The sequence below is a fragment of the Equus quagga genome, chromosome 9, assembly GCF_021613505.1.
Source record: "Equus quagga isolate Etosha38 chromosome 9, UCLA_HA_Equagga_1.0, whole genome shotgun sequence".
Taxonomy (NCBI): Eukaryota; Metazoa; Chordata; class Mammalia; order Perissodactyla; family Equidae; genus Equus; species Equus quagga.
In genome coordinates this window covers 64,502,083-64,522,980 of record NC_060275.1, presented here as the reverse complement: position 1 = coordinate 64,522,980, position 20,898 = coordinate 64,502,083, and the positions used below count along the sequence as shown (strand labels likewise).

At 41.9% G+C, this 20,898-nt stretch overlaps 1 protein-coding gene across 1 annotated transcript; it reads right to left on the bottom strand.

The window, feature by feature from the left end:
* Nucleotides 1–7,831: 7,831 nt before the first annotated feature.
* Nucleotides 7,832–8,785, bottom strand: LOC124245091 (olfactory receptor 7C2). Its single transcript, XM_046672241.1, has one exon. It carries the CDS (start codon nucleotides 8,783–8,785, stop codon nucleotides 7,832–7,834), a length of 954 nt encoding a protein of 317 aa, XP_046528197.1.
* Nucleotides 8,786–20,898: the final 12,113 nt, after the last annotated feature.

Below are 20,898 nucleotides of genomic sequence, written 5' to 3'. Positions count from 1 at the left end.
GTGTTCTGTCTGGATGGCCATGCACTGAACACCTGTGTTCTGTCTGGCATGTTTGGGGGAGACTGGGATAAAAGAACAGGAGTGAGAGGGGTGTGAGGTCTCCATTTCTCTCTGAGTGTATGCTGAGAGCTTGAGGGCAGGTCATGAGCGAGGCAGGGAGGGACTATTTCTCCTGGGATCGGGGATACAGGAAGCTTCAGGCTCAACCAAGAGAAGGATCAGCTCATGTGCCTCATTTTCTCAAGGAGTGGTGGAACTGAAGAAGGAAAAGGAAAACCTCTGTTTCTCATAATAAATCAATATCCATGGCCTCTGTGTAGGGGTCCCCAAGACCACCTTTGGGTTCAGTCATTTGCGAGAAGGACTCATGGATCTCAGAAAAGCTGTGATGCTCATGTTTATGGTTTATTGCAGGGAAAGGACACAGATTGAAATCAGCAAAGGCGAAACGTGCTTGGGGCAGCGTCCAGGAGACACAGACATGAGCTTCTAGTTGTCCCATTTTAGTGGAATCACATAGACAGCACTTAATTTTCCCAACAATGACCTGTGACAACACATGAAGTCTGCCAGCTGGGGTGCTCACTTGAGCTTTGATGTCCACGATTTTTATTGGAGGTTCAGTCACATAGGGATGGAGCACTTGCTCCATCATTCTTTACTCCCCCTGGAGGTCAAACTAATACAGCATTGCCCAGGGCCCCAGGTGAACGAAAACAGGCATTCACCATAAATTACAACTGTCAGCATAGACTGTTTGGCATGGCTCAAAGCCCCAGGTATACAAAGACAGTTTTATCAAGCAGTATATTCCAAGGGCTCAGAGGTCATCTTCGAGGAGCCGGTCAAGGGCCAGTCCTTTTGTTGGCAGGTGCAGACTTTCAGCATCCCTAACCTTCTGAGTCAACCCTTTACTGCATACACCCTGCGGAGGGGAACAGAGGAAGCAGCTTCTCCTGGGGATGAGTAGCTGGTTCTTGTAGCCTCAGCTCTTAACTCTCGAGAATGAATGGCCCAGACAGCCCCATACCAGTCTTGGGGTTCTGTATCTCCTAACTACACAAGAGTGGATGTTGGCCTCTTAGTATCATTTTCTTGTAACCTAGTGAACCAGATGTGACACTGAATGAGACCTTGCTAAAGACTTGGGGAAAACACAAGTAGACAGAGGGACATGATTCTGTCTGTCATGGATGTAACTCAACTCCACGACCCTATTTGTCCAGGAGACATGACAGTAATTTTTTCTAAATCAAATTAAGCTCTGCTTGAGCATTTACCTCTCCCAAATTGGGGAGGGAAATTCAAGCACAGGTGTGTTTTGAGATGCCCCTTCCCCCATTCTTTAGGATCCTAAGAGAACCTTTGGATATAGGCAGTTGAGAGAACGTGGGAGAAGGGCTCCACGGAGACATATGTGGCCAGGGAGTGGAAACAGTCTACACAAAGGCAAGAGGCTCCTCCGTGTGTAAAACATCCTGCTCTGATTTCTCAAAAAGTTAAAAATAGAAATACCCTATGACCCAGCCATCCCATTACTGGGTATCTATCCTAAGAACCTGATATCAGATATCTCAAGAGTCCGTTGCACCCCTATGTTCATCGCAGCATTATTTACAATAGCCAAGACGTGGAACCAGCCTACATGCCCAGAAACTGATGATTGGATAAAGAAGATGTGGTATATATACACAATGGAATACTACTCAGCCATAAAAAAAGACGAAATTGGCCCATTCACAACAATGTGGATGGACCTCGAGGGCATTATGTTAAGCGAAATAAGTCAGTCAGAGAAAGACGAACTCTATATGACTCCACTCATAGGTGGAAATTAGTATATTGAGAAGGAGATCTGATCGGTGGTTACCAGGGAAAAGGGGGGGTGGGGGGAGGGTACGGAGGGGGAAGTGGTGTACCCACAACATGACTAACAAAAATGTACAACTGAAATTTCACAAGCTTGTAATCCATCATAACATTAATAAAAAAAAAAAAAAAAAACATCCTGCTCTGCATTTTCCCAGGGGGGACTTGGCCTGGGACCCGAGTGTCAAACCGGAATTCCAGCCTCCAGCCCAACACCACCCCATGGCTGTGTCTCCAGAGGGCTCCTTGTGGGAGCGAGGTGTATTAGTTTTCCAGGGCTGCTGTGACAAAGTACCACAGATTGGATGGCTTGAACAGCAGAAATTTATTTTCTGAGTCCTGGAGGCTGGAAGTCTGAGATGGAAGTGTCATCAGGGGTGGTTTCTTCTGAGGCCTCTCTCCTTGCCAGGGGCTGGCTGTCTTCTCCCTGTGTCTTCATATTGTCTTCCCTCTGTGTGTGTGTATCCTAATCTTCTCTTTTCATAAAGATACCAGTCAGACTGGAGTAGGAATGAACTCATTTTAATTAAACAATTAAATCTGCAAAGACACTTTTTAAATGAGGTCTCATTCACAGGTTCTGGGTGGGCAAATCTTTTGTGGGGCCACCAGTGAAGCCACTACATGGCCAGGAAATGTAGTCAGCCTACCTAAGACCAAGATCTTCGTGGTCTGGGGAGGTGGAGTTGTGAGTCAGGTAAAGGAAGGCACCCGTAAAGGAAGCATCTATCAAACCAGTTACCAACGTGGTTGCCCAGGGCTTCTGCTGAGGAGCGCTGGGAGCCAATGTCATGTGTATGCCTCAGGGCCATCTCACCCAAGGGAGTTATACACCAACTCTGTCAGTCTTTGGTGAAGGAGTGAGTCCTGAGGCATTAATTCTCTATGCACATAGGCAGAGCAGAATGCTGCCACCAGAGTGATCCCTCCTTAGGCAAACGATGCAAATAGAAAAGTTTGAAGCCAGACAGGATTGCATTAAAATGGTAAATGGTGATGGGAGATCTTCTATATTACGCCTCTTCATTCTACCTTCCTGGGATGCAGTTGCAGAGTCTGGAAAGGCAGAAGTTTTTGTGACCATGATGATGAGAATCCAATGCTAAGGATGGTAGAGCGGAAAAGTGGCATGATCCTGAGTACTTGAGGACTGGCCTTGAAATGCTTAGCTCCAGAATTCATGTTTCAAGAGGAAAGAAAAAACCTTTTTGGTTAAGCCATTACAGAGTGGTTCCTGCTATATGCAGCCAATTGCAATTTTTAATTGGTATGGAAGAAGTTTACTAGCAACGTACCTGATGACCTTGACAGGACGTCCCTGAAGAGAGTTATATAGAAAAGACAGCTTCCTTCTAAGGCCATGCTCTCTGACAGAGCTTTCTGCAGTGACGGAAATGTTCTCTATCTGCTCTGTCCAGTACAGTAGCCAGTAAGCACACATGGCTTCTTGATCACTTAATATGTATAGTGTGACTGAGGGACTGATTTTTTTATAAATTTTGTTCATTTTAAATTATTTTAAACTGCCACGTGTGGCCAGTGGCTGCTATGTTATATCAGACAGACAGTTCTAAGGGACACGCTCTTGGGGACCATGGTGCTGTTTTGGTAGAGTTAGCAGAGGTAAGGACGTAGCTCTGATCCCTATGAAGGATAAACGTGGTCAGCACCCCACCCCGGAGCATCGGGCTCAAGTTTCTTCATTTGACCTCGTGTCTACGATGGAAGTGAAACCGCCGTTTTCCTCAAAGGCATAGGCATTTCTGGCTGAGACCCCAAAGCTTCCGTCCCTGTACGACCCTTCGGGACTTGCATTCAGCTTGGAGCAGCTGAGGTCATAATGTGACAGAGCTCGAGCCCAGATTTCTCGGTAGCTTGGGAAAGTGGCTTCTTGTCTTGGAGACAGTGGACAAAGTCAAAATTTCTGGCTGTGTAGGTCCTTGGGTCCATAAGGGGCCGGCTGCCTCTGCATCTGCTGAGATTTTGGGAGATCAAATTCATGAACACGCAAAGATGATAAAAGTTAGTTCTTTTTTTCTCCCCTTTTCAGTTCCCTTAGGGAGACTGAAGGGAAGTCTTCCTGCCTCATGCACAGGCAAATAAATGTTCTTTCAAACGAAGACATTATTGCTTAACTAGTGGGTAAATTTAGCATTAAACTACACCCCAAGGCAAAAAACGTTATCTAACTTTTTCAGCGACTTTTGACTTATGCTTTTAAAACTTCTGTGTTTTTGTCTTACTCTCTATCTTGCCTCCATTCTTGGGCTTGTCAATGAAACATTAAAAATATTAATGTATGCTACCACTGTCCTTTGTGCTCTACATGCATCTGCTCTTAATACTTACAGTGGCCCTGTGAAGACTTGCTATTACTATTAACCTTATTTTACAGATCAGGGAGCAGGCCCAGAAAACTTAAGAAATACTGCATGGTCAGCCCCGGTGGCCTAGTGGTTAAGTTCAGCATGTTCCACTTCAGCGACCCGGGTTCAGTTCCTGGGAATGGACCTACACCACTCGTCTGTCAGTGGCCACGCTGTGGTGGTGGCTCACGTACAAAAAGAGGAAGATTGATAGGGGATGTTAGCTTAGGGCGCATCTCCCTCAGCAAAATAAAACAAAAAACAAACAAAAAAGAAATTCTGCAAAGTCACACAGCTGGGAGGGGCAAAGTTGGTCTTTGAACCTGCACGTTTTGACCACTGAGCCTGTGCTCCTATCCTCCACTGCCTCTGAGTAATCCTGGCCTTATTTATTCTTTGGTAGGTTGTACCAGCGGTCCCCAGACTTTACTATGAAAATGGATCACCACCTCTTTTATGGTGGGACACATTACATACATTTTAAAATGTGTCCTGGACAGTGTTTCTTGTTAGAGATGGCATTCAGCTGCAAGTAACAAAAAGATGGACGAAAACAGTAGCTTAGATAAATTAAGGCTTTATTTACCCCCACATCACAGGTCTAGGATTAGGAAGTATGGTAGCTCAATGATGCATTATGGACTCAGTCTTCTTTTGCTTCCCTGCCATTCTCAATCTGTGTTCATCATCCTCATGGCTACAGAATAGCTGCTGAACCTCCAGACATTGAATGCATATCCCAGGCGGGAAGATTGAGCGAAGAGTCAAGGGGGCTTTCTAAAAAAAAAAAGAACAAACATCTTTTTAATGAAATATAACCTATAGATAGAAAAGGGCCATATCCAAAGCTGAAGGAATTGCCACACACTGAATATTCTTCAAATAACCAGAAACCAGACTGAGAAAAAAACATGTCCAGCCAGAAGAAGCTTCCTTTGTGCTCAGTTCCAGTCACCACTTCCACCCCCAGCATAACAGCTATCTAGAATTCTGGCAGTATAGATTACTTTTTCCCCAGTTTTGAATTTTATATAAACAGAATTATTTAACATTTATTTTTCATGTGCGTATCTGACTTCTTTTTTTCAACGTTATGTTTGTGAGTCTATTTTTTAATTTTTTAATTAGGAAAATACGTATTTTTTTGGAAGCTCCACCTAACAATTCCAGCTTATATCTCTTTGGGCAAAACTGTGTCACATGATATGTTAGGCAGAATGATGGTCTTTCCAAAGGTGTCCATGCCCTAACCCTTGGAGCCTGTGAATATATTAAGCTATATGAAAAAGAAATTAAAGTTATAGATGAAATAAAGGTTGCTAATCATCTGACCTTAAAATAGATTATTCTGAATTGTCTGGGTGAGCCCAGTGTAAACATGAGCATCCTTAAATGTGGAAAAGGAGGCAGAAATAGGGGTAAGAGTGAGACAATATGGGAAAGACTCGACTAGCCATTACTGGCACTGAAGATGGAGAAAGGGGCCATGTGGGATGTTCTCTAGAATGTGGGCATTCTCTAGAAGCTGGAGAAGGCAAGAAAGTGTATTCCTCCTTAGAGTCTCTAGAAAGGAAACCAGCCCTGTAAACATCCTCATTTTATCCCCTTGAAGCCCATTTTGGACCTTTGACCTACAGAACCGTAAGCAAATACATCTGTGTTCTTTTAAGCCACTAAGGGTGTGGTAATTGGTTACAGCAGCAATAGTAAACCAAGACACATGGTTATCCCTATAACGATGTTTTAAGCTGGGTGTATTGCCATCGCAAGCAAATCAGTGTTCTGCTATTAGGAAAAGGTTGAGAATCAGTAGTGGAAAAGCAGCTTAGCCATGTCTTCCACAAAGAGTAATTGGGAAGATAATTTTTAAAAAGAAGAATAAAGAGGGAAGATTTGGCTTCCTCTTTATGGAAATGTGTAATAAAGCTGTGTTTGTCAAACATAGTGAAATTGGCTTGAATCTAAACAGATACATCAATGTAGCAACAGAATAATAATAAAAAAATTCAGTGAAATGAGACGCTATTATAAAAGGGGCAAAAACATCAATGAGGAAAGAAATTATTTTGGAATAAATGGTGCTTGGGCAATTACTTACTGGTTGGAAGCAAAATAAAGTTAAATTTGTATCTTAATACCAATCACCATAATAAAATAAACTCGGAGGAAAAATATAACATAGCAGTAAATGTACACTTCTAGAAGAACTTACAGACTAACCCTCTGAGCATAAACCCAGGTGGATGAAAAAGAAAGGAATAGAACTGAGAACATAATTGATGGATTCAAGCATGTTAAATGCCTGTGGGTCAGCCAGCAGAGAAGATAAAAGACAAATGAAAGACTAGGAAAAATATTTAGAATGTGTTGGGTATCACAAAGCATAACAATGTAGACACATGAAAAATTTCTTTTAAACCAGTTAGAATAAAAAATACTGAAGATGATAGATGATCAAAAGATATAAGCCAAAAACTTAGAAAGAATAAACACAAGTAAATACATAAACATGAAAAGGTGTTCAACCTCATCAACAATCAAAGGAAGTCAAAATATTAAGGAAACCTTAATAAATTTTATCCCAGGGTTTGATTTATTTCTAAGGTTGCAGCCCCCAGAGACAGAACATTTCTTGGTTGGGGAGCTGACTTCCAGAAATGAGAGTTTTTATATTTGAGGACTCCTTTTTCTTATAATAAGTTTTGACTAGAGGCAACATAACATGATGCCTTAAAGAGTGGTCTGATTTAGAAGCTCTGGGTTTCAGCCTCTTCACCACATCTGTGACCTTGAGCTGGCTATCAAGTTATCTTAAGCTCTTAGTTCCTTGTCTGTGACTATCTGGAAATGATACTAATCAAACGTTACTCAAAAATTTAAATGAGACAATGTGTGTAAAACGCTTAAATAGTGCCAGCATATACTGATTGTTGTTGCTATTCTTATTATAAACTTCAATAACAGAATCTCTTTTCTAGCTCAAAAGCCTTTATTAAATCAGTACATTTGTGTTTTTACGGTCCAGTCTCTATATTTAACCATCCACCCATCTATTTTTTACTCCATTCAAGAAATGTTCACTGAGCATAAACCCCTTTCTAAGAAATGTACCAAGCACTGCCGTTTCAAAGATGGATAGGATATAGTTCAGAAATTTAAGGAATCCACATTGTGGATAAGTAGAGAAATTCAGTAAAATTGATGTGACTGAAGGAAAAGTGAACCAGAAAAAAGGGGGGAATCTTTGAGTTTATTTCATTCTCATACCCTCAGAAATCATCTCCGTGAATGAGTTTCCAGGGCAACATTTCCAAATAGGTACACACCCCATCACTTAGAGGATGGATATTAAATGTGTGAGATTTGATTTGATTTTTAGGAAATCCAAATCATTACTGAAGAAACAGAAAATATCATATGAGGTTAAAATGTCTGGTTACAGAGCGAAAAAGAGAACCCAACATATGATCTGAAAAAAAATAGAGCAAGGAAGACCCAAGGGAAGTTTTGCCTTAAAACATGTAAAATTAGGAAAAATAAAAACATTCGACAAGGAGGCCAGGAGTTCTGGTCCTCAGTATTGTGCACCTAGCTACTCATGGGATAGTCCCAACAGAGAGAGGCACCACCCTGCTGAGGAGTCTCCCGAGGGCCCCCTTCATGTCCTGGTTCCTCAGACTGTAGATGAAGGGGTTCAGCATGGGGGTGAGCACAGTGTACATCACTGAGGCCACCAGACTTGTCCTAGAGGATGAAGTGGCTGCAGAACTTAGGTAGACCCCAAGGCCTGTGCCGTAGAACAAGGAGACCACCGAGAGGTGAGACCCACAGGTGGAAAAGGCTTTGTACCTGCCCTTGGCTGATGAAATTCTCAGGATGGAGGAGAAAATCTGAGAATAAGAAAAGAGGATTCCAGAGAGAGGAAAAACAGCTAGGATAATGGTCACAAAATACACCACAATATTATTGATGAGGGTGCCTGAACAGGAGAGCTTCAGGACTTCAGGAAGATCACAATAAACATGGGGGATTTCCATGTTTGTGCAGAAGGACAATCTCAAAACAGTCAAGGTCTCGAGGAGGGAACCTATGACACTGATGCACCAGGACCCCAGAACCATCAATGCACACAGCCGGGGGTTCATGATGATTGTGTAGTACAGGGGGTGACAGATGGCCATGAAACGGTCATAGGACATCACAGTCAAGAGTAAATTGTCCAGGCACCCAAATGCAATGAAAAAAAATATCTGGCTGAGGCAGGCTTCATAGGTAATAACTTTTCTCTGCATCTGCAGATTCAGTAGCATCTTTGGGACGGTTGTGGAGGTGAAACAGATGCCAGCAAAGGAAAGGTTGGAGAGGAAGAAATACATGGGCATGTGGAGGTGGGAATCTGAGATGATGGCCAGAATGACAAGCAGGTTCCCAATGCCCGTGACCAGGTACGCGGACAGGCACAGCCCAAAGAGGAGAGGCTGCAGGTCTGGCTCCTCTGTGAATCCAAGGAGGAGAAAGTTTCCAAGTCCTGTTTGGTTTTTTCTTTCCATGGAGCTGCTGGGTTTGCCTAGAAGGAGGGAAAAAGCAACACAAAATTCACTTCAAATAAGCATTCCCTGGAATAACATAAAATATCCTTAATCCAAAGCCAGGCAAATTATGAAGTCATTCATTTTGGTTAATGATTGGATCTCTTTGCTGGCAAACTGTAGTTACCACTGTGACCTGGAAAAATTGTCTCTAAGTTCAGTGGTTCTCAAATTGTGGTCCCTGATCAGTACCATCAGCATCACCTGGGAACCTGTTAGAAATGCACATTTTCAGGCCCACCTGAGCTACTGAATCAGATGCTCCGGCATGAGGCCCGAACTCTGCACTTTAACAAGCCCTCTAGGGAATTCTGAGGCACACACAAGTTTGAGGAGCACTGCTCTAGTGCTTGCCTGCATCCCTAAGCAACATCCCTTTGTCAGCATCCCTGATGGCCTCTCTTGCACTTTCTGCTCAGTGCTTGTGGGAACAGGGAATTGCCTAACTCTAGGCAGATCTTCTAATCATTGAGAGATTCTTTCATGGTGCTGCTTTTCTGTAATTTCTATATCTTAGATCCTCCTTGGGTGCTCCTTCTGTTAAAAAAAATAACTAATCTTATTATTAATCATTTACATTTCATTTATATTATCCATGTCCCCATATATAAATTCAACCAAAATTGAATTTCTAAACACAGTATCCTAGAGTTCCAGAATATCAAGTTTGTCTTAACATAAGTCCCTATTTTATTTTTAGTTTTACTGAAGTATAATTGATTTACAAAAAATTGCACATATTTGATATATATATCTTGATAAGTTTGGACATATGCATTCACCCCTGATACCATCAGCATAATCTAGGTAATAAATTTTTATCTCCTTGTACTCTTTTGTGTGTTTTTGTGTGTGGTGGGAATACTTACAATCTATTCTCCTAACATATTTTAAAGAGTACAATACTGTATCATTAACTATACATGCTAAGTTGTACACTAGACCTCTGGAACTTATTCATCTTGCATAACAGAAACTTTATACCCATTGGGCAACAGCTCCTCATTTCCTTCCCCCCAGCCACTGGCAACCAACATTCCATTCTCTGCTTCTATGAGTTTGATGATTTTAGATACCTCAGGCAAATGTTGTCATACAGTATTTGTCCTTCTGTGTCTGGCTTATTTCACCTTGTATAATGTTCTCCAGGTTCATCCATGGTGTTGAAAATGTCAAGATTTCTACACAGCATTTTAATGTATGTTAGGTTTAATATCATTAATAATGAAATTCCCTCACATTATCTCTCTGATAGTGTTATTAGTAAAGATTTTGATTTTTTGCATTTATTAGGTATAGTGTACATTTCCTTAATGTTCTTATTAATTTTAAGATTTTCTCTAATATTCATATACTTTATCCAAATAATATTAATTTAAAACATCTATTTATCTTTAGGTCTTATTGCATTGATATGAAATTCCACCACACTATTCAACTGTATGGCAAGAGTTGGAATTTTTATTAGTTTTCCTTTCTTTCGAGGGAATAATTCTAGCGCTTTGTAAGTTAATATGATGTTCACCATAAATTAGGATATATATATTTTTCTCAACTTAACCTGCATTTTTTTATTCCTAGATAGCTTAGAGGGTCTTTTAAAGGTACAAATAAGTGTTTTGTGATTGATTAACAATTTAGAAAAAATAACATTAAAAAATAAAATTAAATCCATATTCCCTAATAAATTTCAAATGTTAAGTGTGGAGCAAGAGACCATACAAGCTATCAGAAGAAAATAAATAGACTACATAGATAATATAAATTTATACATGAATATATATATAATCTTTGAAAGTAGAAGTTCTCTCTGAATAAAAAGTCTAGTAGATACAAGAGAAGAAAAGATCCATAATTGGACCATAAATCAAAAAATTCTTAATGAGAAAATGTGCCATGCAGAAAATTAGAATGTAAAAAATAATCTTTCTGACTGATAAAAGTTAATATCTTTAGGCTATAAAATCTTAATTATAAATCATAGAAACATTAATGAATTAACTTGGAAAAAGGCATTGGATATTAAAGATTTACAAAAGAGAATATAAAAGGGTAATAAATGTTTGAGAATATTTTCTTTCTAGTATTATTCTATGAGAGTGAAATTAAAATAAGATATCGTTTCACTGAGAGAATTAAAAAGTACTTTTTAAAATAAGATTAAGAATGCAAAATTCCCTTATGTGGAAAGAGAAATAACACTTCAGATACTGTTATGAGAGGATAACTGATCCATTTTTCTGGACTGGAGAAATTAAATGAGCATACAGATCTTTTATAATTAGACACATATTTGCACAAACCCAGGGAAAAATTATCTACAGCAAGATACACGAAAATGTGGACAGAGATCATCTTTGAGTGGTAATGTGAATCCTGATTTTTAGATTTATTTTCTTCTGTCTTTCAAAAACTGCAAATGAACACACATGTAGTCTATACTCAAGAAATAAACACTTTAAGATTTGAAGATGTGGTTAATAAAAGTTCCTCAAAACAAAGGTAAAGCAGAAAATTAAGATAAAAGCAGAATTAATGAATTAAAAAGAAGAAAACTTATAGAACTGAGAAATAAATTCTAGAGCTAATTATTTGACAAAATCAAACAAATAGATGAAATTAGAGAGAAGTCTAATGAAAATGATAAAAAGAAAGAAAAAGAACAGAAATGCCTAAAATTAGGAACGAGAAAAATGAACACAGAGGTAAGGAAGTGCTCAACTTTGCAAGATAACATTAATTATAACTCTATATTAAAAATTGGAAAATCTCTGAGAAATAAATTTATTTCTGGGAAAATATGTGTCAAAAGTTGGTTCAGGATGAAGGATAACAGATCAATAATTAAGGAAGGAATTAAAGAACCAAACTGACCTCCAGAAATGCCCTGGTGGGACCTGTGGCAGGAACAATAGAAGAATCCCCTTTAAATATTAAGAAGAAAGGAAAGCCTGCTATCACTAACGTTATTTATCAACACCCTGGAAGTTCCAACCAATGCAACAGAATGAGAAAAAATGTAAAATGTAAGTATTGAAAAGGCAATTCTTCATTGTTTGAAGATGATGGGTTGGTTGCAGATAGTGAACTGGCAGCTGAAAACCTCTTTTAACTGAGTATGGTTTTAGTAAGACAGTCGATACAAAACAAGCATGGAAAAACTAGGAGCCATTTTAAAATGACATTTAGTGGCATATAGTACATTCAGAATGTTGTGCAACCATCACTTCTATCTAGTTGTAAAACATTTTCATCACTATGGGAACTCTCTGTCCTATCTTTGTAACTTTTCTGTAAATCTAAAATTATTCAAAAATAAAAACTAATGACAAAAGTGGGTGCAAGAGAAAAAAACCCAGTAGTGTTCATACGTATGGTTAAATCTCTCAGGAAACAGATCACAATGATTTCATATGTTAATAAAAATATAAATCGCCTGGAACAGGGACTGGAAACTTGGAAATATACAATAAATAAGAGCGATAAATTTATTAAATAAGCTAAAATTTCTTGAAGACCTTCATGTGTCAATGCTTTTTATGTGCTATGTTTTATATGCCTTAGCTCATTTTGTCATCATAACTATTCTTTTTACTTAACAATGAATATGTGTTTCCAGTAATGCAGTGATAATAATCAATATGTATAGATTCTCACTAAGTGTTACAGCCGATTTGGAAACTTCCCATTCATGATCTCCTTTAATTTAACCTTCACATTAACCTTGTGAATTGGGTACTACTATTATCCTCATTTTACAAATGGGGAAACTGAGACACAGAAACACTAAATAGCTTAACATCAAAAGCTATATGAATGGACTTGTAAGTGATAACTATGCAGAATCCCAGGGAATGTTTCTTGCTTGAATGAATAAATGAATGAATAAGATTTTACAGATAAAAGGACACAGGAGCATCTTTGATAGAGGAGAATAGAGGCACTTGTAATGGCTCCTGGAAAATTGCTAAGATGGCTGGGTAAGAAACTCTGGAGAGATGTTGAGGGCTGAGGGAAGGTCAGTTTCATCAGGAATGTGAGAGGTCCTCAGAACTGGGTTCCAGAAGAGACAGGAAGGAAGCTGAGAGGAAGAGAAATTGAGAGAGACTCAGGAATTGAATTTTGTAGAATGTTTTAAGTGAATGGACTCTCACCATCACATTATCTCATTTTTGCCACCAAAGTTTGTCCTCTGAGAGCTCTGCCTGCCTCCATCCCTGTTTCCCACAGCAAGTGCTCTGATGGCGTTGCTGAGCCTCTAGTTCCCCGGGTCCTTTCTTCTCTGGGTGATGGATATTCAACTCAGTTCCCAGGAAAGGCAGAGAGGGGGCGTCAGGCAACCATTCTCTGAAAGGGCACAGTTGAACTCCCTCCTCCCTGGGACAATTGAGCTGCAAGTGAGAGGAGTAAGGAGCATATTTACCGTTTCTGTGGCCTCAGAGGTTGAATTCTCACAAAAGCTCATTAAAGCAATTGTTCCATTCTTAGTCTACTCTCTGAGAAATTTTGTTCCCATGAGTTAGGGAGCCAAAACAGGAAGGAACTTCTTTATGCTAGTTTTGTGCCCTTGGGAACATCTTGGAAGCCAGCTATGTGTATTCCCTGCCCTACGCCCCTTAGTCATGGTGTTCTTTTCTCCATGGGTGTGGTCTCCATTGTCCTCTCCCATGAGCATTTCTTCAAGATTTGAGATGGAATTTCTTTGTCTACCAAAGGCACGAGCAGGTACATTTTTCAAGACTATGTGAGTCCCAAGAACCTTGACTTGGAGTTGTGAACAAGGCTCTAAACCACACTCAACTCCCAACAAAACCATTCTGATGACATTGGCACAACTCCTCTTCTTACCATTGAAGGTGCAATCAAGAGATAGTTGTAGACATGCAATGAGAGAAGTGCATGGAGAGGTGGCTGGCTCTACAGGCAGGACTCTGTGGGTATTTATAGCTTTACAGGGTAAAACCAAGTCCATCAGACAGTCCTCAGCATTCTAGTCCAGAGGCAATGGGCCATCTTTATCAATTGACAAGGGAGTGAATTTTATAGGCCAAATCAAACATTATTAAAATATTTCCAGAAGATAAGAACAGTAGGATACTTAGAGCATTCCCTTTGAATGGCTGCTTTCAGCCTGAAGGAGTAATCAACAGGATGAGATCTTTTCTACCAGAAGGGCAGACCTACTGTGGGGTTCACTGTGCTCATGTCATTATATTGAACAGTGCACCATGTTATTTAATCAGTATCATGAATCTTGTAGTTGACTCAGTCTCCCTTCCTTCTCATGGCTGTTAACAGAAAATAGAGCTAAATCTGGGTCTTCACTTTAGTGCTTGTACAGGGATTTATGGTCCATTATTATCATGTGTAAAAATGTTTCAGGGAAGAGAGAGAGGACATGAATCAGAGAGGAGAGGAGGGAGTCTTTTAGGCCCCTGGGAAGTCTGAGACTTTTGCTTTTACTGATGTTGGAAGCTAATAAAGGGCTTTCGAGTGGAGGAATCATTGAACAAACTTATACTTTTAAAAGATGATTCAGTTGCTAAATTGAGAATTAACTGTAGGGATGGGGCATAAAGGGAGAACATTGAGATTAATGGGAAGGCTATTGCAATTCTCCAGGAGGGAACTGACCGTACAACTTATTGCTCAAATTGAAACTGAAATTTAAGTTGAAAATGTTGAAATGGAAAGAGGGCGCTATTAATAATTATTTTGAGACAACAGCTATAGATCAACACAATCCCGTGTAAATTGGTCACCTAACCGAGGAAAAAGGGTGGTGGCTGGGACCAGAGAGGCGGCTGTGGAGGTGGTGGTAGGGAGTTAGATACGGAATGTAGTTTGAAGGTGGAGCTGATGGACTTTGCTGAATGATATGATGTGGGGTGACACAGGAAGAGAGGAATCAAGGACAATTCAAAGTATTTTGGTCTCAGATACTGGAATAGTGGAGATTTGCTGTTTACAGAGATGAGAAGACAGTGAAAGGAGCAGATTTGGGCAATAATTTTTCAGGACTATGGCTTTGTACATGTCAAGTTTGATATGTTTATTAAGCATCCAAGTGGAGATGTCTAAGGAGCAGTTGAGTCAATGATTCTGGAGTGATCTTGTATGAAAAGAAATATTTGGAGTCATTAGTCTGCAAATATGATTTTTGAATCTATGACACAGCTTGAAATTACCTACAAAATGAGAACAGATAGGGAAATGGAGAGGACTGAGGACTGAAGCATGGAACACTACAGAACTGAGAACTTGAGACTGTGAGGGGGAGCCAGCAAAAGAAGACGGAGCTGCCAGCGAGGTAAGGCGAAACCAAGAGAGGATAAGTTTCAAGAAGGAGTGAGCAACGGTGTCAAGGGAGCTGAAGTCATTAAGAGAGAGTCATTAAGAAGATTGACTGTTGGATTTGGTGATGTGGAGGTCTCTGCCAACCTTGACAAGACCTTGATGAGAGTTGTTTAGTTGGCATTATGAGGATGGAAGTCCTATCGTTAAGGGTTTAAAAGAGAGAGGGGAAGGGAAGGGGAGATAGTGCTTTTGGAATACACTCCAGAGGAGTTTTGATGAGATGGAGAGCAGAGACATAGGAGCACCATCTGGAGGGAAGAGCGAGGTTAAGAAAATAACATTTCCATTAAAATGTAATTCACCTAAAATTTACTCAAGAAAATACTTTTGAAAGGAGAAATGGCAGCGTGTTTGTATAATGTAGAGTGTAATTCATCAGAGAGGGAGAATTTGATGCTTCAGCAGAGAGAGTTGCTGAGGAAACCAGGAGAAGGAAGGTTTCAAGGAGTGACCCACATCCTTGGGTAGCAGAGAGGGGGAGGGTCTAGGGTGTATATGGAGCTCCTGGCCTGCAAGGCTCTCACCAGACACCAGACCTGTTGGCACCTTGATCTTGGGCTTCCCAGCATCCAAAACCATGAGCAACAAATGATGTTTAAGCCATCAGTCTATGGTGATTTGTTAGAGCAGCCTGAACTAAGACAAAATTAGTGGGTCATTGGGCTTGATGGAGGGAAAAAAAGGCTCATTATTTGACCACAGAGGTAGAGTTTTCTTTGTATAAGTTTCCGAGGTCCAGTTATTTAGTTTTTCCACCTGGAGTAAACACATCCTCAACTTTAAACTCACATGACAAAATTTTCCTGGCTGTATTCCCAGGTAGGCTATTCAGGGCATTCCTCCCCAATGGGGAAGTCCATTTTGTAACTATTAGTAACTGACAGTGACTTAGAGCATCAGTGGGCAAACACTTTCGTAAAGGGCGGGACAGTCAATATGTTAGGCTTTGTGGGCCGTCTGTTCTTTATTTTAACTATTTAACAGCCGCTGTGGTGGGTAAGCATGTGTAGACATTATGTACAGAAATGGGTGTGGCTGTCTGAGTTTTCTGTGGCTGCTGTAACAAATTACCACAAACTAGGGGACTTGAAACAACAGCATTTCTTCTCTTGCTATTCTAGAGGCCAGAAGTCTGAAATCAAGGTCTCAGTAGGGCTGTGCTACTTCCAAAGGCTCCAGGGGAGATTCCACTCCTTGCCTCTTCCTGTTTTTAGAGGCTCCCAGTGTTCCTGGGCTTTGTGGCTGCATCACTCCAATGTCTGCCTCTGTAGTCTCATGTTCTCCTTCTCTTCTCTGTGTCTCTCTTCTGTGTTTCTCTGTGTGTCACCTGTCATTGGCTTTAAGTTCCACCTGGATAATCAAAGATGGTCTCATCTCAGGATCCTTAATTACACCTGTAAAGATCCTTTTTCCAAATAAGGTCATATTCACTGGTACTGTGGGTTAGGATGTGGACATATCTTATTTGGGGCCACCATTCATCCCGCTATACTGGGTTCCAATAACGTTTTTTTTTTTTTTTTTTTTACAAAAAAGGCTGTGGGTTGGACTTGGTGGATGGGACACAGTTTATTGATCCCGGGCTGAGAGAGTAGCTTTAGACACGGGGAGCAGGTAAATCAGAGAGAACACTGTGAGCTGTACAGTCATGCTCCGCATAACAGTGTTTGCATATAGGAGGGTGGTCCCTTAAGATTAGTACCATATAGCCCAGGTGTGTAGTAGGCTATACCAGCTACGTCGGTGTTAGTACACTCCACGATGTTCGCATAATGAGAAATCACCTAATTCGGCACTTCTCAGAAGGTAACTCCATCATCAAGCCGAACGGCACTGGATTTTCTTTGGTATCCTCCGTACCTGAGCAGCGGTTCAGCCTGTCTTTTTCCTCTGATGCCCTAGGTTTGCTGCAGCTCAGATGCAAATCTAATTCCCCATGGTTTTCTTTCAGCTCAGGGGCGCCCCGGGCAGGGCAGGACCCGGATTTAGAAAGCAGGTACTCCGGGTACACGATTTAAGCGGGGAGTGCCTCCCTGTGTCCCGGGCACCTCACCCTCGTCCAGGCTCCTGCACCCGCTCTCAGCTTCCAGCCCTCCCTTGGCGTCTTCCCTGCAGCCGTCCCTCCCCTGAGGTGCCCCCGCAGTTCAGCGGTAGCCCTGGGGCGGGCGGAGCGGCCTTTCCTCTGGGCCTCCGCAGCTCTCCTCCTGCTTCAGGCGCAGCATCCCCAGCGCTGAGTCATCTTCTGAGCGGAGGCGAGCATCTTCTCCCAGTGGTTTTCCTCTTGCACGAGCCGCGCTCAGTGTTCCTGTCGGCTCAGCCACGCGGTTTTCCTTTTGGTTTTTCCTGGGATCCTCTTTGCCCAACGCGGCAGCATTTCCTCTGCAACGGCCCAGCGTCTCGACACCTGCAGGTTTCCTCAGGCTGTGCCTCTCCCCTCAGTGGCGCCGGATTTCCCGGTGGTTCTGCAGCTCGTGCTCAAGTCCACACTCTTGACAAGTCCACGCCCAGCGCGCTGCCCCTTCCCGCTGGACACGCACAGTCGCCTGCGTCCCCACGGCGTTTTCAGAGCGCGTTTCGCGCACAAACGCCTCCGCGGCTCTGCGTCTCCTGCTGGGGCTCTCCGCGGCCCAACCGGGCGTCTTTTCCTATGGTTTCCCCAGAGGTTGGAGACGCGCCGTCGACCCGAGAGTCTCAAACCGAAGTTCTCCGCTCCGTGTCGCCCTATTCCTCTCTCCCCAAGCCCCCAGCTTGGCCGTAGCTTACGTGGGAAATATCCGAGAGTCTTAAATGATCCCCACATTGCTATGAATGTGGTATGTCTGCTAAACACAGAGCGATCGTAGGCTTTATGTTACCCAAGAATTTGTCACAGACAATTTATAGTGTATTCTTAGCCCACGTCTGGAGTGTGAATTTCAGTCTTGAGTATCACGATTTAAGAACTTCCACTGCAGACTCAAGGAAACTTAGGCACAAATACAGTGCTATTGCAGTTAATGATGTAGAATGGGAAGTCTCTGGAGGGGGGAGGGGTGGGGACACCTGGGAAGCGTTTTCCTTACCTGTTAACATGGTCAGAATCTGAGAAAAGATTTCTTATAATATTATAAAATGCGTTCCATGATGAATCTCCAGATTTTTAATTTTTCCTTCTAGAGAAATAACCCAGACTCTGCCTTAATTCTCCGTGATGGAGGCAATGTTCTCACCAGGAAGTGCTTTGCCCTGCTGCACGTTAGGGAAATACAGTGGAGTTCCTCCCTATGACAGCTGAGCCCTCTCCACCTCCAGGCTCCGTGGTCCAGCTACTTATTTAAACTTGTTTTGGGGCATATACTCCATTCATCTTAAGGCCACTCTGTGCCTGCTAACATACCAGACACCACAGAGAAAACGTACCTGACATGAGAACAGACACCATCGCACCTGTTAAAGGGTAAAAAGCAGGTGGAAACAGAGGTGATCAAGGAGGCCCCATCTCTCTTCTCACCCAAGCCTCTGAGAAACTTCCCGAGGAAAGATTTCCATCCCGGGAACTGAACATCTCGTGTGTTTAATTAGCAGAGCTAATCCGGGAAAAGATGATGATGTATTATTTGTGGACTAGGAAGACTTCTGAGAATTCCATGTTATTATGTGAGATATCGGGGATTTCCTGTTACTTTTCTCTTGCTGCATTAAAACCCCCCCAAGATTAGTGACTTACAACTACCACCAACATTTACTATTCTGCATGGTTTCCATGGGTCAGGAATTTTGGAGTCCTTCTGCTGGAAGTCCTGGTTTGAGGTCTCTCCTGAGATTGCAGTCAGAATGCTGGATGGTGCTGCAGTTGTTGGAAAGCCTGTCTGGGGGTGGAGGATACACTTCTGGCTGTTGGCAGGAGGCCTCAGTTCCTGACCACGTGTGCCTCTCCATAGGGCTGACTGAGTGTCCTCACACCAAGGCGGCCAGCTTCCCTCAGAGGCAGCAATGCAGGGGGGAGCAAAGGGCGAAACTTCAATGTCTTTTATACTCTAGCTTTGGAAGTCACACGTTGTCATTTCTTAATATCCCGTTGGCTTCAAAGGTCAGCCCTATTCAATGTGGGGGGCAGTACATCAGTAGGTGGGGATCATTGGGGACTATCTTAGAGTTGGCTCCCACAAATATGGTGTGACAAATCTAATTATGGGAACAACTGACACAGAAATGGAAAGAAATTGAGAGTGGAAGTGTTTGGGTAACAGGGAGGCAGAGTCGTCTACAAAAATTCTTTGATTAAAATGAATAAAAACAAGCTGTCAACGAAAATAATCCATAACCAGTCTATAAATGAAAATTTGGGTGAGTTTATTCTGAGCTTAAATCTTAGGATTATAACCCTGGAGAGTCTTTCCACAAAGGAACAGAGCACTCCAAAGAAGTGGGGGTATACAGGGTGGTTATATACCCTCAAAGAGTATGTTTCACACATGATTGAAATGTCCCTTTTACAATAGTCACGAGGCTGCTCTGTCAGCACAGCGATTGATGGAAACGGCAGATAGGTCTGCTGTCTCAGTGAACGCCGCGGGGCGGCCGGTGTGTTGCCTCGGGCTGGGCGGTCACAGATGAGTGCTGCAATCGGTTCCCAGCCTAAAGAAAGATGCTTAATCTTTAAGGAGATGCCAACGTTGGGAGGGGGAGAGAAGTTGCACCTTTATCTCAAGGGCCTTTTGCTTTTGCCATAGGGAATCTCTAAAGCAGATATACAGTGCATGCTCAATGGCCTCGGTCAGGTCCTTTTGGAAAGACAAGTTCAGGCCGAATTAGGTTTACACAAAATGGCTTCCTCATATACTCCAATATATCCTATTACTTGTCATTTTTATTTGTCAAAGCATATCGTTTTCAAGGTCATCCCATGCACTGAGGGAATAGAGCAGATTTTTCTCTGACATATGAAAAGTCTGGTCCCATTGTATGGATATACCACATTTTGTTTATCCATTCATCAGCCATGAAGAGGAATGAAGTGCTGACACGTGCTACAACCTGGATTAACCTTGACAACATTATGCTGAGTGAAAGAAGCCAGACACAAAAGGTTATGTGTTGTATGATTACATTTACATGAAATGTCCAGAGAAAGCAAGTTAGAGACAGAAAGCAGATTTGTGGTTTCCAGGAACTGGAGGTGAAAGGAAATGGGGAGTGATTGCTAACGGTTATGGCATCTCCTTTGGGGTAATGAAAATGCTCTGGAGGGGCCTGTCCCATGGCGTAGTGGTTAAGATCATGTGCTCTGTTTCGGTGGCCCAGGGTTTGCTGGTTTGGATCCTGGGCACTGACCTACTCACCACTCATCTAGCCCTGCTGTGGTGGCAGCCCACATGGAGGAACTAAAATGACCTGCAACTGAGATATAAAACTATGTGTTGGGGCATTAGAGAGAGAAAGAAAAAGGAAAATATTAGCAACAGATGTTAGCTCAAACTTCCTAAAAAAAAATCATGATGGAGGCAACCGAAAAAAAAGAAAATGCTCTGGAAGTAGATAGTGGTGCTGATGGTTGCACGACATCATGAGTGTGTTTATTGCTATTGACTATACACTTTAAATTGATTAAAATAGTAAATTTTACACTAGGTTTTAATCTCAGCCTTCTTGGCTCATATGGGGCTCCATGGGTCACGTAGAAGGGTGATAGGTTTCCGAATACCCAAAGAGGGACACACAAGGCTGAGCTGAGCGCC

What these genes read in the sequence shown, in the direction of transcription:
- LOC124245091 (XM_046672241.1), bottom strand. Translation starts at nt 8,785, where the DNA reads ATGGAAAGAAAAAACCAAACAGGACTTGGAAACTTTCTCCTCCTTGGA.